The sequence below is a fragment of the Mytilus californianus genome, unplaced genomic scaffold (assembly GCF_021869535.1).
Source record: "Mytilus californianus isolate M0D057914Y unplaced genomic scaffold, xbMytCali1.0.p SCAF_10, whole genome shotgun sequence".
NCBI lineage: Eukaryota > Metazoa > Mollusca > Bivalvia > Mytilida > Mytilidae > Mytilus > Mytilus californianus.
In genome coordinates, this window is record NW_026262582.1 from 66,875,872 (window position 1) to 66,891,685 (window position 15,814).

At 33.4% G+C, this 15,814-nt stretch overlaps 1 protein-coding gene across 3 annotated transcripts in view; it reads left to right on the forward strand.

The window, feature by feature from the left end:
* The first annotated feature begins 383 nt into the window (after positions 1 to 383).
* The window catches only part of LOC127718964 (caspase-8-like), a 33,909-nt gene continuing 18,478 nt past the window's right edge, over positions 384 to 15,814 (forward strand). Inside the window, exons 1-5 of one of the 3 annotated variants that reach the window (XM_052225033.1) lie at positions 384 to 476; positions 4,600 to 4,998; positions 8,788 to 9,023; positions 12,255 to 12,890; positions 13,766 to 14,080. In XM_052225033.1, the coding sequence (XP_052080993.1) occupies positions 4,649 to 4,998; positions 8,788 to 9,023; positions 12,255 to 12,890; positions 13,766 to 14,080 (1,537 nt within the window). In that variant the 5' untranslated portion in view covers positions 384 to 476; positions 4,600 to 4,648. Of the gene's footprint in view, positions 477 to 512; positions 823 to 4,599; positions 4,999 to 8,787; positions 9,024 to 12,254; positions 12,891 to 13,765; positions 14,081 to 15,814 lie in introns of those variants that run through there. The other 2 variants (XM_052225035.1, XM_052225036.1) reach the window with 2 other exon arrangements.

Here is a 15,814-nt window from a genome sequence, read left to right on the forward strand (position 1 = left end):
GTTGTGTGTGTGTGCGTGTCTGTGATGAGAAGTATACATAACCACGATAACGAGATCTCATCAATTTGGGGCGAGTGTGTACGTGGAATGAAGGGACGAGAAGATAAGAGGGCGAGTTGGTAATTGGGAGAGATGTCAAACTTCCGTCGAAAACTATCTCACACAAAACTTTCAGATGAGAAATTCACCAATTCGATGAACTACAGTATAGTTAGATGTACAAAATTATACTGAAATTATTTTTTTATTATCGAGTAAAATAATTAAAAAAGTATGGTATGTTTCAGTAGAGATAAAAAACGATAAAAACTGATATTTAGTACACGTACATGTACATGATCTCACAAAGATTTTTCATTAATTTATTTTTAGAATAAGGGGATTTCTGATAAAGGATTTCCAGTTCAACTTGAACTTCGTTTGAAAGTAAGAATAAGAGGATTTTACATTTTAACTGCTAAACACCAGGAAGATTGGTATGCTATTTTAATACAAAATTACAAAATGCGAATCAAGACTTGGGGAGTGAAATGTTATAAATAACTGATGATTAGTCCTTAAGGATCACTCCGATCAGACATCATTTATCATGTTTACAGGAAACTTATATGAACGAATAGTTTCATTCCGATAGCTACAGACTACGTGAATGTTCCTTCATGGATGAGGTTTAACAAATTTCAGATTGTATTTGATTTTACTACATAACACTTAAATGTCAATCCCATTTCTGTTTTCTGGGGTTACTTCCCCTACTTATGACATTTTGTTCAAGCAGTGAATCCAGATGTTCATTTAGAAATCCAAAAAGTTATTGAGAAGGTTGGTAGGAATTTTATTGTCTATTATTTCTTTTTTATTTTAAGGTACATGTAACACTCCATATTAAGAAAATTAAGTAAAAGTTTTTAACCATCCTCTTTTGTCGTGTTTGCACAGGGGTTTGTTACAATTTGCCGGGTTTACTATCCATACGAACCCCGAAAAAACTTGAAGAAGTAATATTAATATACTTATATAAGTAAATTTGTAGGATACTTATACAAGTGTATTTTATTTACTTGTATAGGTAAACAAAAAATTGGCTTAGTTATGTCCCTTAGACATTCAGATTTCATATCCAACTATAGCAGTCATCACGTGACATTGGCGACGTCACACATCACCCGTATCATGCCCAAGTAAAATGTATAGAAATGCACAGGGGCTTTCAGGAATCGATAAAATAAATTACTTTAAGTTCATGATAAAAAAAGTGTGGAAATATATAGTAATTCCTCATATATTTAGAAATATATTTATGCCTTTTGGAAAAGTTTAAATTTTGGTCTTCTCCCTTCCAAATGCTTTTGAAAATTTGTCTTGTTGCCTCAATAATTCACACTGTTAAATCATCCAACTCCAATAAATATTGGATTTTCTGTCGTGTTAAACCTAAAATTGCGATTTAAACAAAACAGATGGAAAAATTGTGGAAATATGTGCTTATTACTATATTCATAAATATTTGAAATATCGTACATGCAATAGTTTAATTTTTTATTACGTCCCTTCCAAATTGATTTGAAAATTAGCTATTTTCAGAAAATCGGATATTATTTTTCAAGATAGCGACCACATTGACAGCGTGGGCCGACTTGGTAAAAATATATTTTGTAAGATTGTTAAAATGAAAATCAAATAACTGTTGGATGCTCGCGTTTTCAGTCATTGTCTTACCTTAAAGCAGCATAGAATCAAACATTGGTTCCTTTTGATAAAGCTGATACATGCTGTTGTTTTTTTATAAAAAATTTAAAAAATGGCGACCAAATAATTTTCAAACGTAGACGATGATCGACACTTATTTTGTCCATGCAAATAATTCAATTTAATTTCACTGTTTATATTGCAATTAAATATGACACGTTATTGTCACTATAATGATAGCCAAGGACATAGCTAGACTAAGGAGATATTAAGTCATAACATCAACGTAATCAAAGAAAACAAACATGGCACCTAATCACGATGTAAGTTTTGACAATACCTATGTAGATGTATGTTTTGACAATACCTATGTTGATTAGTGTTGTCAGATTCTCAATGAAATTCATTACGATATTATTTTATATTTATAAAAGAAGACCTCGAATGGATATTAACCGAGGTGAAATAACTATATTTTTCAATTTTCTTTAAACCATTCATCGGGTAACTAGTAAATTTTACATAATCCTAATTAAACCAGTAACATGCAGAGTTATCGAACGTAATTATGACTGGAATAGTTGCATATGTTTACTTATATAAGTGAAAAAGTCATCCTATTTTCTTTTCTTGAATTCTTAGGACTTCTTTGTTCTAATAGAATTTTAAATTGTCTGTCCTTCTGCAGATGTCTTAACTAATCATGTAAGTGTAATTTCATGGACATTGAAAATCTCATTTGTCTGTTATCTTCAGAACACTGCTCATTTACAAGCCCCCAAGGAGCAATTTTTGAAGATCTTTGGCAATCAGTTTCTTTATTGAATTAATGAGATGAAACATTGAACTTTAATCAAAAATTATGAGCTAACCTGGGAAAAATCATTAAAAGCATGATTTTACATCTCAAAACTTGAGAATTTTTGTGGGATTGTAAAAAAAATTTACTTATACAAGTGAATTTTTGAGAAAATAAAGGGGAGATTAGTCAAACATTATAATTAATTTATATAAGTATATTTTTTTTACTTCTTCAAGTAAATAAAGATTACTTGTACAAGTAGAACCCCTGACTGTAGGAACAGATATTATGTCGTTTATAACAAAGTTTCCAGGGGTACTTCTGATACGTGGAACAAATATACTTTGATATTTTTGCTTTCTAATAAACTAATCTAATTGTTTGTGTCATACATGTACATGTGCATATGTGTGTTATCAGTATCTTCCATATTGATTTAATTTCCAATAGTTAAAATGGTGAAAAACAATTTCTTTTTTGTATGCCCTTGTCCATTGTTGCCAACATTCCGCATTTATTTGCAATAAACAGCATGAAAATGTGGCAAGTTCCTGCAAAATTTGGTTCTTATAGTAGAATATTAATCCCTTTGAGACATACCTTTTCTACAACCATTGATATTATCTATCAAAGGATCAAATTAAAGTTGAGTCCTTTTTACATGTTTTACCACATTTCTTTGTAAAATTTCATCACAAATTTTGTGCAAAAAAGTAGAAAATAAACATTACAATCATTAATGTCTAGACCTATGTCTTTTATGGATATGAAAATACTGGCTGTCATACAAAACAAAAGAAGCCCATAAAACATACATTAGAGCTAATTTCCTATTGCTTGTAGATTAATACTTTGGTTGGCTTGCTTGCTTTGTTTGTATAAACGTTTGCTCAAGCATTGTAATTAAGATTGACATCTGTAATCAATAGATAGAGGGGCTTCAGCTTGTATACATTACACTTAAAATGTTATTGGATGTTAAGCATGTTAAGTATAATGCAGAGTATAATGTATACAAGCTGAAGCCCCGCCTATCTATTGATTGCAGATGTCAAATCTTAATTACAATGCTTGGGCAAACATTTATACAAACAAAGCAAGCAAGCCAACCCAACTGTGGAGATAATGCATAGATGGTTTTAACAAGCATATATATAGATAACGCATAGATGGTTTTAACAAGCATATATACCATATTCTTGCATAATTGATCCATTTAAAAAAAGACCTAACTTTTCCCTAAGCTCATTTAGTCTTTAAATAGCTCTGAATTCACATACAGTATGTGCTGTTCTTTTTTAGGTTTCTACTTTTGGAATTTTGATGTCCAGAAATGCAAAAATTAAAATAGCCTTTCAAATGTTTTTATTTTTTGGATAACATCTCTCTGAACAATTAGCCTCTTTCCTGTTGGGATCATGGATAGCTGTTTAAACTCCACTAGCAAATTAAATGCATATTCAGGATGAGAACATGATAATGTGATATGAATATAAACCTTGCTTTGTACTAGGCTAACACAGAGCAGGATTTTTAACATGCTAGTTCACAAGGTAACAGTCTACAGGCAGACATGCCACCATAACTGGATACACTATTCTGACTGCAAGCCTACAAGTATTTGCTCTCACTCCTTAGCAGAGAAGCAGCAAATTCTTATTTTCAAGTTGTTGGTGTTGACCCAGCCAGGGATCGAACTCCCAACCGCCTCCACTCAGGGCGAGCATGCTAACACAAGACCACGAAGGCAGTTTTGGTATCATGGACAATTATGACATAGTTTTAATACATTATGTAAGAATTCAAATAAATGTTTCTGGCACAATCATATTGCTGAAAATGAATGGACATTTATCATTATTTGTATTTCAGGCTACGAGATGATAATTTGCATAACTGTCCGATGTATTTGTGTGACTGGTGTGTGTAAAATGAAACTTAAAAATGGTATATCGTGGAACTTTTGTATTGTAGCTACATTGAAAAATTTGAAGATCCATCACTAACTATATTGTTAATAGAATTATATTAGTTTCAGAATATACATGATATAAATGATTAATTTTCAACATTATATATTTTTGATACATTTTTTATATATTTTTCAGAGAAACAAGACAATGTGATATTTAAGTGAAAACTTATAAAAAAGAAACAATGATTGAGTTTGAATCTTTTCAATATCATAATAATATAAATCAGACAGACCTAACCAAAGGATTAATTACAATTGACGGTGAACTTGAATCAGATGATATAAAATCGTTAAAATTCCTCTGTCAAGATCACATAGCACAGAAAACTTTAGAAAAAATTGAAGATGGAATTCAAATCTTTAATGAACTTGAAAGACTTGGAAAAATTGACACTTCACGAGGGGAGGTGGATTACCTGTTGGAAAGTTTGTGTAGATGTCATCGAATCGACTTAATCAGGAAAATGGGTTTTAATCAAATCCAAGTAAAGAATAGAGTGGAAAGTGGACGTTCAAATTTTTCACCTTTTAGGTAATATTGTTTTCTTTTTTTTGCTCACCTGACCCAAAGGGTCAAGTCAGCTTTTCTCATCACTTGGCGTCTGTCCTCCTTCGTCATCGTCATTAACTTCTTACATTTTGAACTTCTTCTAGAGAACCACTGAATGGAATGGAACCAAACATGGCATTAATGTTCCTTATGAGGTGCTGACCAAGTGTTGTTACTTTGTAGCTGATCCATCATCCAAGATGGCCACCAGCGGGGAACTTTGTTTAACATAGGACCCTATGGACAATACATACAAATGTCTTCTTTCAGAGAACCACTGAATGGAATAAAACCAAACATTGCATGAATGTTCCTTATGAGGTGCTGACCAAGTGTTGTTACTTTGAAGCCGATCCATCATCCAAGATGGCCGCCAGCGGGGGACTTCCTTTAACATAGGACCCTATGGACAATACATACAAATGTCTTCTTTTAGAGAACCACTGAATGGAATGAAACCAAACATGGCATGAATGTTCCTTATGAGGTGCTGACCAAGTGTTGTTACTTTGAAGCTGATCCATCATCCAAGATGACCGCCAGCGGAGAATTCCTTTAACATAGGACCCTATAGACAATACATACAAATGTCTTCTTTTAGAGAACCACTGAATGGAATGAAACCAAACATGGCATGAATGTTCCTTATGAGGTGCTGACTAAGTATTGTTACTTTAAAGCCGATCCATCATCCAAGATGGCCACCAAAGGGGGACTTAGTTTAACATAGGACCCTACGGGAAATAAATACAAATATCTTCTTTTAGAGAACCACTAAATGGAATGAAATAAAACATGGCATGCATGTTCCTTATGAGGTGCTGACCAAGTTTTGTAACTTTGTAGGCGATCAATCATCCAAGATGGCCGCCAGCGGGGGACTTCCTTTAACATAGGACCCTATGGACAATACATACAAATGTCATTTTTTAGAGAACCACTGAATGGAATGAAACCAAACATGGCATGAATGTTCCTTATGAGGTGCTGACTAAGTGTTGTTACTTTGAAGCCGATCCATCATCCAAGATGGCCGTCAGCGGGGGACTTCGTTTAACATAGTACCCTATGGACAATACATACAAATGTCTTCTTTTAGAGAACCACTGAATGGAATGAAACCAAACATTGCATGAATGTTCCTTATGAGGTGCTTACTAAGTGTTGTTACTTTGAAGCCGATCCATCATCCAAGATGGCCGCCAGAGAGGGACTTAGTTTAACATAGGACCCTATGGGAAATACATACAAATGTCTTCTTTTAGAGAACCACTAAATGGAATGAAATAAAACATGGCATGAATGTTCCTTATGAGGTGCTGACCAAGGGTTGTAACTTTGTAGGCGATCAAACATCCAAGATGGCTGTCAGCGGGGACTTAGTTTAACATAGGACCCTATGGGAAATGTGTACAAAAGCTTTCTTTTGAAGAAAACCTGAATGGAATGAAACCAAACATGGCATGAATGTTCCTTATGAGGTGCTGACCAAGGGTTGTTACTTTGTAGCAAATCCATCAACCAAGATGGCTGCCATCGGGGGACTTAGTTTAACAAAGGACCCTAGATATGGGAAATATATACAAGTGACTGCTTAATGGATTGAAACCAAACATGGAAGAAATGTTTCTTTTGAGGTGCTGACCAAGTGTTATTACTTTGTAGCTGATTTGTCATTGTTCTCATAAAGTCATTTTCTACAATTTCAAGGAATTTATTGGTAATTTCTGTAAACTTTACAAAAGTCTTCTGCTTTTGATTATATTACCATGATTACGGGGCCAATATTAAACCAAATTTGGCCTCAATCATTATTAGGCCAAATAAAATAGTATGTGTAGTTCCAGTTACATCCAAAAAAAAGTTAGGGTAGGTAGGTAGGGATTTTTTTTAATTTTATTGTTTTTTTTTACATTGAGTCTACAAAATGTATCATGTCTATGGGAGCAACATTCTGACTTTAACAGTGCTTAATGAAAAATGACAAAAAAATCTTTAGGGGAGGCTATTATTAAGACTAAAAAGTAGGGTAGGTAGGGTAACTGAAACCACACAAATATTTTTATTTGCCGATCCATAATCCAAGATGGCCGCCAGCGGGGGACTTAGTTTAACATAGGACCCTATGGGAAATACATACAAATGTCTTCTTTTAGAGAACCACTGAATGGAATGAAACCAAACATGGCATGAATGTTCCTTGTGAGGTGCTGACCAAGAGTTGTTACTATGAAGCCGATCCATAATCTAAGATGGCCGCCAGCGGAGGACTTAGTTTAACATAGGACCCTATGAGAAATACATACAAATGTTTTCTTTTAGAGAACCATTGAATGGAATGAAACCAAACATGGCATGCATGTTCCTTTTGAGGTGCTGACAAAGTGTTGTTACTTTGAAGCTGATCCTTCATCCACGATGGCCACCAGATGGGGACAATGTTTAACAAAGGACCCTATGGGCAATACATACAAATGTCTTCTTATAGAGAACCACATACTGAATGGATTGAAACCAAACATGGCATGAATGTTCCTTATGAGGTGCTGACTAAGTTTTGTTACTTTGAAGCTGATCCTTCATCCATGATGGCCGCCAATGGGGGGACTTCCTTTAACATAAGACCCTATGGGAAATACATACAAATGCACTGAATGGAATGAAACCAAAGCATGGCATAAATGTTTCTTATGAGGTACTGATGAAGTGTTGCTACTTTGTTGCCGATTTACTGTTCAAGATGGCCACCAGGATTTTTTATCAAATTACAGGACCAATATTAAACCAAATATGGCCTCACTCATTATTAGGGTATCTGTTATGATTTTAATCTATTTTTACATGATTTCCAAAACCAAAGTAGAATCAGGTGAGCGACACAGGCTCTTGTGAGCCTCTAGTTTTATTTCTTTTTAGATTTTCTTGACAATATGACCTGTCCTTGTATCGAAATAAAAATTTGTAGTAGCTTTAGTAAAATTGATATTAATAAGATTCTTAGAGAAGAGGTGTTGTACATGTTATATATGTCTATGAGACAGCAACCCAAAGATACAACCCACCTACACTCACCCCCCTAAAAAAAAGATGAAAGAAAGAAGAAAAAACATCTAGAATTCAACTAACTTTCTTCAATAATCTATAGGTCATGGTCAGGTGTCTTCAAAATAGGTTAAACTATTTTTCTTCAACAATCTATAGGTCATGGTCAAGTGTCTTTAAACATGTTAAAATAGATATATGTCAAGATCTAAATGGCCTAACGTCTAGAAAAGATATGACTTAACTTGACTGAGTATCAAATATCTGCCATCAGTAGCTGATTACCTCATCTTATTTTCTCTCATTTCTACCTAACTTCTTTCTAACCAAATAAAGAGGATGTAGGCAATAATAGGCCACTGTACAGTACGGCCTTCGACATTGAGCATGTTGAGCACATGAGAAAACATATGTCAATTCAGCCAATTTACAATGATTTATGAATCAAATGATTTTTTTGGGCACAAATCCCAATGATTTGACAATAAATGTCCGATTGCATATATGTTATCCATCGAGAAAAGAGATGAGAAACAAGGTTGCCTTCCACTCAACAAACTCATAAGAACATAAAACATTAAGACATCATGACATACAACAACTACCTACAAGGTCCTTGACATGGAACATGCAAATACATACATGTATATAACAATGACCAACAAATACTTAAACCACAATGGCACACCTTCTCTCCTAACATTTAAATGTTTGTTTATTATTTTTAAGATTACTACTGTTTGAAATCGCTGAAGAAATGGAGACTGCGGATTTGAAGACGGCTCTTTTCACCTTGTCTTCAGTAATTCCCCGATCTAAACATGATAAAATTAAATCTATCTGTGATGTATTTATCCAGCTTGAGAGATCTGGTGATTTATCACCTGTTAATGTTGAAGTATTGTACAAACTGTTGAAGATGATGGATCGAGGAGATTTAATCACCAAAGTCAGAGCCTATCAAGGTACCACAGCTTGTCAAAAATATATGAGGGTCTGGATGGGCTGTCTTTCAATTATGTATTCTTTTTACTTTTAGGTCATTGTTCTGTATTCTTTATCAATAAATTTTTTGCCATTATCCTCTATTCTTTATATTTTAGCACCCTTTATTCTCTTTTCTTTAATCTTTGTCCATTACTCTCTATTCTGCATACCCAATCCAGACCCTCATATATAGACCCATTACACTAAAGGTAAGGTGGATTTTGTCATATCCATCCATCCACGTTAGGACTTGGCATAGAGATGGAAAACTTAAAAAAAAAACCCACTTGTACTTATCCTTTAGATTGGACATGGCCATGCCATTTCTTTTCTTTGATCAGTCAGGGGACTTACTTAAATGAGTGATTTTCTAAATCACTGATTCAAGTAACATTATGTCCATAAAGGTTGGAAGTAAGAGTTGTCTTTCTTTAATAATGACCTGTTTAAGTAGTACAAATTAATCACTAGACTAAGTGATTTAATTTGATTGTAGCTTTATATATATAGAATACTAATGATCCATGCAGGGACTAATTATGTTGCTGAAATTATCAGAACCAACATCTGTGTTGATAGGATGACCGGGTCATGTCAGGTGATGACCTTGTACTAAATCTAGGATAATGACATAAAAATCACTTGTTTAAGTTTCATACCTCAATTTCCTTCCAAAAAATCACTTCTTTAAGTATCATTATTTTAATAACCCCCATTAATTTCAACACCCCCGAACAGTGAAATTTTGATCGCGAACAGTAGAATGTTATTACATAATCTATAAGATGAAACCTTGAATTTTACAGGAAAAATACTCCCACTGCTGGGAAAAATCTGTTAAGAAAGTATCAGTTTATTATGTAAAGCCATTTTTATAGCATTTTTTCAACTAAAATAGAATTTGCAGCTAAATGATTGCATCAAAGGCATAAACCTTGCTGCTTAAAAGGAGCAAAAAGTTCATTTTTTTTTCAATTTTACTAATGAAAAGATATTATCTATACCTATGTGTTTAAAATTTTGGTAGAACTACAAAATCACAATTTGTGACAAAACTTCCAATTTGCTACTTAAATAAGTGATTTAAAAATCACTTATTTCAATAAGTCCCCTGACTGTTGATCATAATCATGGAAAATTAATTTTAAGCTGATTTTAATATTTTGTTATGGAATGTAAGGTTAAATTTCTTATTCATGTTATTTACAACTATGTTCAAGATTTTTTTTAAATTTATATTTATGGTGTTTTCAAACTTTTATTAGCACACCTGGCCCAAAGGGCTATTGTCATAACTTGGTGTCTGTTGTTGTCTGTGGTTGTTGTCCTTCGTCATAGTTGTAAACTTTTTCAAAGATCTTCTCTGAAACTTCTAAACCAACTTCTTGGGGTGAATGACCTTTATGGTATCTTGTATAAAGTTTGTGTTTTTTTTATTAGTCAACAAACATGGTCTCCATGTCTAAAAATAGAACATAAACTGGAAAGGGGGAGGGGGGAAGTAAAATGGTCATCATGTAAAGATCTACATGAAGGAAGATTTTCAGACTAATCAGTCACACAAATTTGGAGTTATTTCTCAGTTTTAGGTTATCATCTTGAACATTATTATAGATAAAAAAATAAGATCTACCAATAAGTCCTTTGGCTGAATTCGTCAATTGATCTGTTAGGAGTTGTTGCCCTTGAAAGACTATTTGTATTAGAATTGTCAGTTTTTTTTTCGGAAACTATGATATTGAATGGTAAAAATGTTCAGCAAAGTAAGACTTTCAAATAAGCCAACATTACCGAAATTGTCAATTAGACCCTTATTGGATTTATTACTTTTAAGAGACAATTTTTTTCATTTTTTATTACGGAAACTATTATAGATCGAGAGAAACTTCATAAAGCAAAAATGTAAAGCAAAGTAAGGACTTACAAATAAATCAACATCATAGAAATTGTCAATTGATCCCTTATAGGAGTTATTGCCCTTGAACATGTTGAAAGATGATTTTTAAGATTTGTTCAGATCAAAATGACAATTTCAGTTCATAATTGATTCCTAGTGCATGTAAATTATAAAACCGAATTATAAAGTTTTTATTAAGGATGTTCGCTCCACTTGATTTTTGAGTTTTTGCCAGATATTTGGAATCCTCTGGTGTTATCTATGTAGTGCCATTAAAAAAATTAGCCTGCTAACCCCTACTTTTCTTTTCACAGTTTTATAACATATAGTTTAAAAAGCCATATTTGAAAATCTTATAAAATCCTTGTTATTCTTTGAATCTTTCATAGTTTTTGAAAGAAAAAAGGTGTCAATATTAAATGTATGAAAAATCTAGAGAGAATCCTTTCCCGCAAAATTTTCAATGGCTTTTATCTCAAAAACAAACACCCGGACCCTTCATTTTTTTCTGCTTTTTGTCGAGCCTTCGACTTTAGTCGAAAAAGCGAGACATAGCGATCCTACATTCCGTCAGCGTCGTCGTCGTCGGCATCCACAAATATTCACTCTGTGGTTAAAGTTTTTGAAATTTTAATAACTTTCTTAAACTATCCTTGATTTCTACCAAACTTGGACAGAAGCTTGTTTATGATCATGATAGTATCCAGAAGTAAATTTGTTAAAAAAAAAATTTCATTTTTTCCGTATTTTACTTATAAATGGACTTAGTTTTTCTGCCAGGAAGCAATATTTTCACTCTGGTTAAAGTTTTTAAAATTTTAATAACTTTCTTAAACTATCCTGGATTTGTACCAAATTTGGACAGAAGCTTGTTTATGATCAAAAGCTAGTATCTAGAAGGAAATTTTGTTAAAATTTGTACCTGTTTAACCGTATTTTAACTATAAATGGACTTAGTTTTTCTTCCAGTTGACATTAATTACAGTCTGCAGTTAAAGTTTTTAAAACATTTATTAGATTCATAAACTATCCTGGATTTATACCAAACTTTGACAGAAGCTTCTTACAATCAAAAGATAGTATCTAAAGGAATATTTTTATTGAATTTTTTTCCTCATTTTTGTTGAGCCTGCGATTAACAGCAAAAGTAGGCGAGACACTGGGTTCCGCAGAACCCTTACGAATTTTTAAGTTCCATTATTCATATACATTTGTACTATCAATTTATAACAGTCTTTTAAAAAGCTTGTTACTTTGAAACAGAGTAGCGAACATCCTTAATCTGATCTATAAACTTGTATTTTTTTGCTAGGAGCTCAGCCAACAGGAGGAAATACAGAGTTAGGATATGGACCAGTGGAAGAAGGACAGATACCCAGAACAATTGAAATAGCAATGGAACCAGAATACCAAGGTGAAGGTCATATCCCTCCTGCTTACACAGTGGAACAACAGAGACCTACACGAGCTACTGAGCATTCAGTACAATTTACAGGGAACCAAATACCATTACATTTAGGGCAATTCCAAAATTCAACTGCCAGTGTTATTCCAAGTCAGCAAGAAATAGTAGACATTCAGGGTACCAGATCAAACAAAAATGGTAGACGCGATGGTAATGTGGATAGTAACATGGCGAAAAGACTTAAAGTGTTAGACAGGGAACGTGACAGACTGGTTCCAAGTCAACAGGAGGATCCAGTTTTTTTGTATTCACAGCAAGAACAACCATCAACTGGTTACTACCCATCTGTGATAGGTATTAGGAACCAGCCACCAGCAGAACCTTCACCTGTTAATAGAACAGGAATAAGTAGTGAGGTACCAGTGAATCATCTGGTACCTCGTAATGATGTTGTTACAGAGGAGCAATCCCCTGGAGACAGTGGGTTAACTGCAGGAACTGTGTCGTTGTCAGACAGAAGTTCACAGGATATTAGTTCTGAAGGTAATATAAATAAAAATCAATGCATAAATGCAATTTGTATAGATATAAGTAAGGCAACACAAAATGTTGTATCTTGTTACAAACTTGAAAATGGGTAATATCTGTCAGATTTTTATGTCTCCATCAGAGAGAGAGTGACCAGATTATACTGTGTTAAGAGTCTGTCCATCCTTGCATTTTTGCTGTCATTCCAAAATCCAACTGTTAAGGATTTTTTTTAATTAAATAAATTTAGATAGTGAGAAAAAAAATTGGTAAGTGTATTATGGTAATTTATGGATTGAATTCGTATTTGTGTTTTAAAGATGTAATTAAGGCCCTTGGAATTTCGTAAAAAAAATTTAAAGCCTAAGTTGTTTTAATTTTTATATAAATGCTTAACCAGTCAGGCAGTAGGTAAGTGTACATTCAAAAGCTTTAACCAAACTTTTTGAAATTTATATAGCAGACTGAAATTTTAAATTTGTAAGATTTGAAATGGAAATAAAATTTAAAGTAAATTAAAGATAACCCATTAGAAAACACAATATTAATGAAATATGGGTGCAAAAACAGGATTTGTTGTGTAACTGAAAACTCGGCTTTTACTATTAATTTTACTATTTTTAAGATCGTACTAGAATGATTGATTAATGATTGCTGGTGTTAAATGCCTCTTTTAGCACTCAAATATCAAAGTCTAACACACCTTGCTACTACAAGCGAGGTGTGAACTCAGTGTTGATATTACTGTAGGTGAATTTCATGTACTTAGATCACTTGTTTTTGAAGATTTAAAAAAAAAACTGGATGAACCTAAGTGTAACTAATTTACTGTGCAGAAGAACACCATAAAAACAAACACATGTGATTTAATTTGAAATTATATTTGTTAGAGGTACAACTGTCAATAACTGAAAGTAAACTGGTTGGGATTTCTGAAGTCATAGCAAGAAGAGAGGACTGGATGCAACTTGCTCCAGAATTGATGATTGATTTTGAACGCATATCTGAAATAAATCAGGCAAATCCAACAAATTTGCTGAGAGTCCATGGCTTCCTTAGACACTGGTTTATTGAACAGAAAAATAGATTGGGTACCAGTCCAACTGCAGATGGTCTCTTAAATGCTTTTCGACGATTAGGATTTACAGATGCCATTGAAGAGTTTGTTAGACTCAGTCTAGAACCAGAATCTGAGAATGAACAGGGTGAGATTTTTGCTCTTTAAAAGTTTTAAACTGATATGAAAAAATTACAGAATATTGAGTTTCATGATTCAAAAATTATATACAGAGTGCCAATAGAAACTAAAAAACCTACACATAGATCATGTAGATGTAGAAATTGAATTTTCATAAATGAATATTCAAACCAACTGATTTGAATTTGAAGTTGGAAATCCCAGTAAGATTGTGTAGACTCCTGAGGATATGCATATATTTCCATGCTTGTTTAAAAGCTTTTTGATTTTTATACGACCACCAAAAAATTTTGCGGTCATATATTGGTATGACGTTGGCGGCGTCGTCGTCGTCTTCAGACACATTGGTTTTCGCACTCTAACTTTAGTTTAAGTGAATGGATCTCCGTGAAATTTTACCATAAGGTTCAATACCACAAAATGAAGGTTGGGATTGATTTTGGGGGTTATGGTACCAACAGTTAAGGAATTAGGGGCCAAAAATAAGCATGTTTGTAACTTCCAGACATAACTTGTGTGTTAGTGTATGGATCTCTCTGACATTGTACCACAAGGTTACATATCACAAAGGGAATGCTGGGATTGATTTTGGGGGTAATTGCTACAAAATTGTAGGAATTGGGGGCCAAAAAAATGGCAAAAAACAAGCATTTTTCTAGTTTCATGACAATAACTTGTGTATAAGTGTATGGATCTTTCCGAAATTGTACTACAAGGTTCCATATCACAAAGGAAAAGCTGGAATAGAGTTTGGTGGGTAATTGCCCGAAACGTTAAGGAATAAGGGGCCAAAAAAAAGCATTTTTCTAGTTTCCAGACAATAACTTGTGTTCAAGTGTATGGATCTCTCTGAAATTGTACTGCAAGGTACCATACCACAAAGGGAAGGCTGGGATTGAGTTTGGGGGTGATGAATCATAAGGGGGTTCAAAAAATTTGGGGGAGGGATTTTTTTTCCTTTTTTTCCTTTTTTTTCTTTAAAGTTTTCCATTTTAAATTGGTTATTTCTGATTTATATATAAAAGCAAATAATAATGATATGGTTTGAATAGGTAAATTAAAAATTTTTAAGTTCTTAGACCACATTCATTCTGTGTCAGAAACCTATGCTGTGTCAAATATTTAATCACAATCCAAATTCAGAGCTGTATCAAGCTTGAATGTTGTGTCCATACTTGCCCCAACTGTTCAGGGTTCAACCTCTGCGGTCGTATCAAGCTGCGCCCAGCAGAGCATTTTATTTGAGATTGTAAGGTTCATAAATTCTACTTGTGAACAAAAGAATTAAAAATTGCACTTTAGATTCAAATTTTATCCATGATTAGCTGCTCATGGTTATTTGCTTTTGAACCCTTATCACAGATTTCTAAAATCATCTAGAAAAACAAACCTCAAAAAAGATAAAAAAAAACACATTTAGAAGTCTGACACTGAATTTAAACATGTTGATATTGTTTTGAATTACCTCCCTTTGACCAACTTCAGAGAATGTCTTCAACTTTTTGCTACCATTAAAAATTAATTTATAGAAAAAGTAAATTCTTTTTCAGTTTGCCTTAATATTTATAGCCAACTGAAAGAGAATTCACTTTTTATACGACCGCAAAAATTGAAAATTTTTTGGTCGTATATTGGTATGACGTTGGCGTCGTCGTCGTCGTCGTCGTCGTCGTCGTCGTCGTCGTCTGAAGACACATTGGTTTTCGCACTCTAACTTTAGTTTAAGTGAATGGATCTCCAT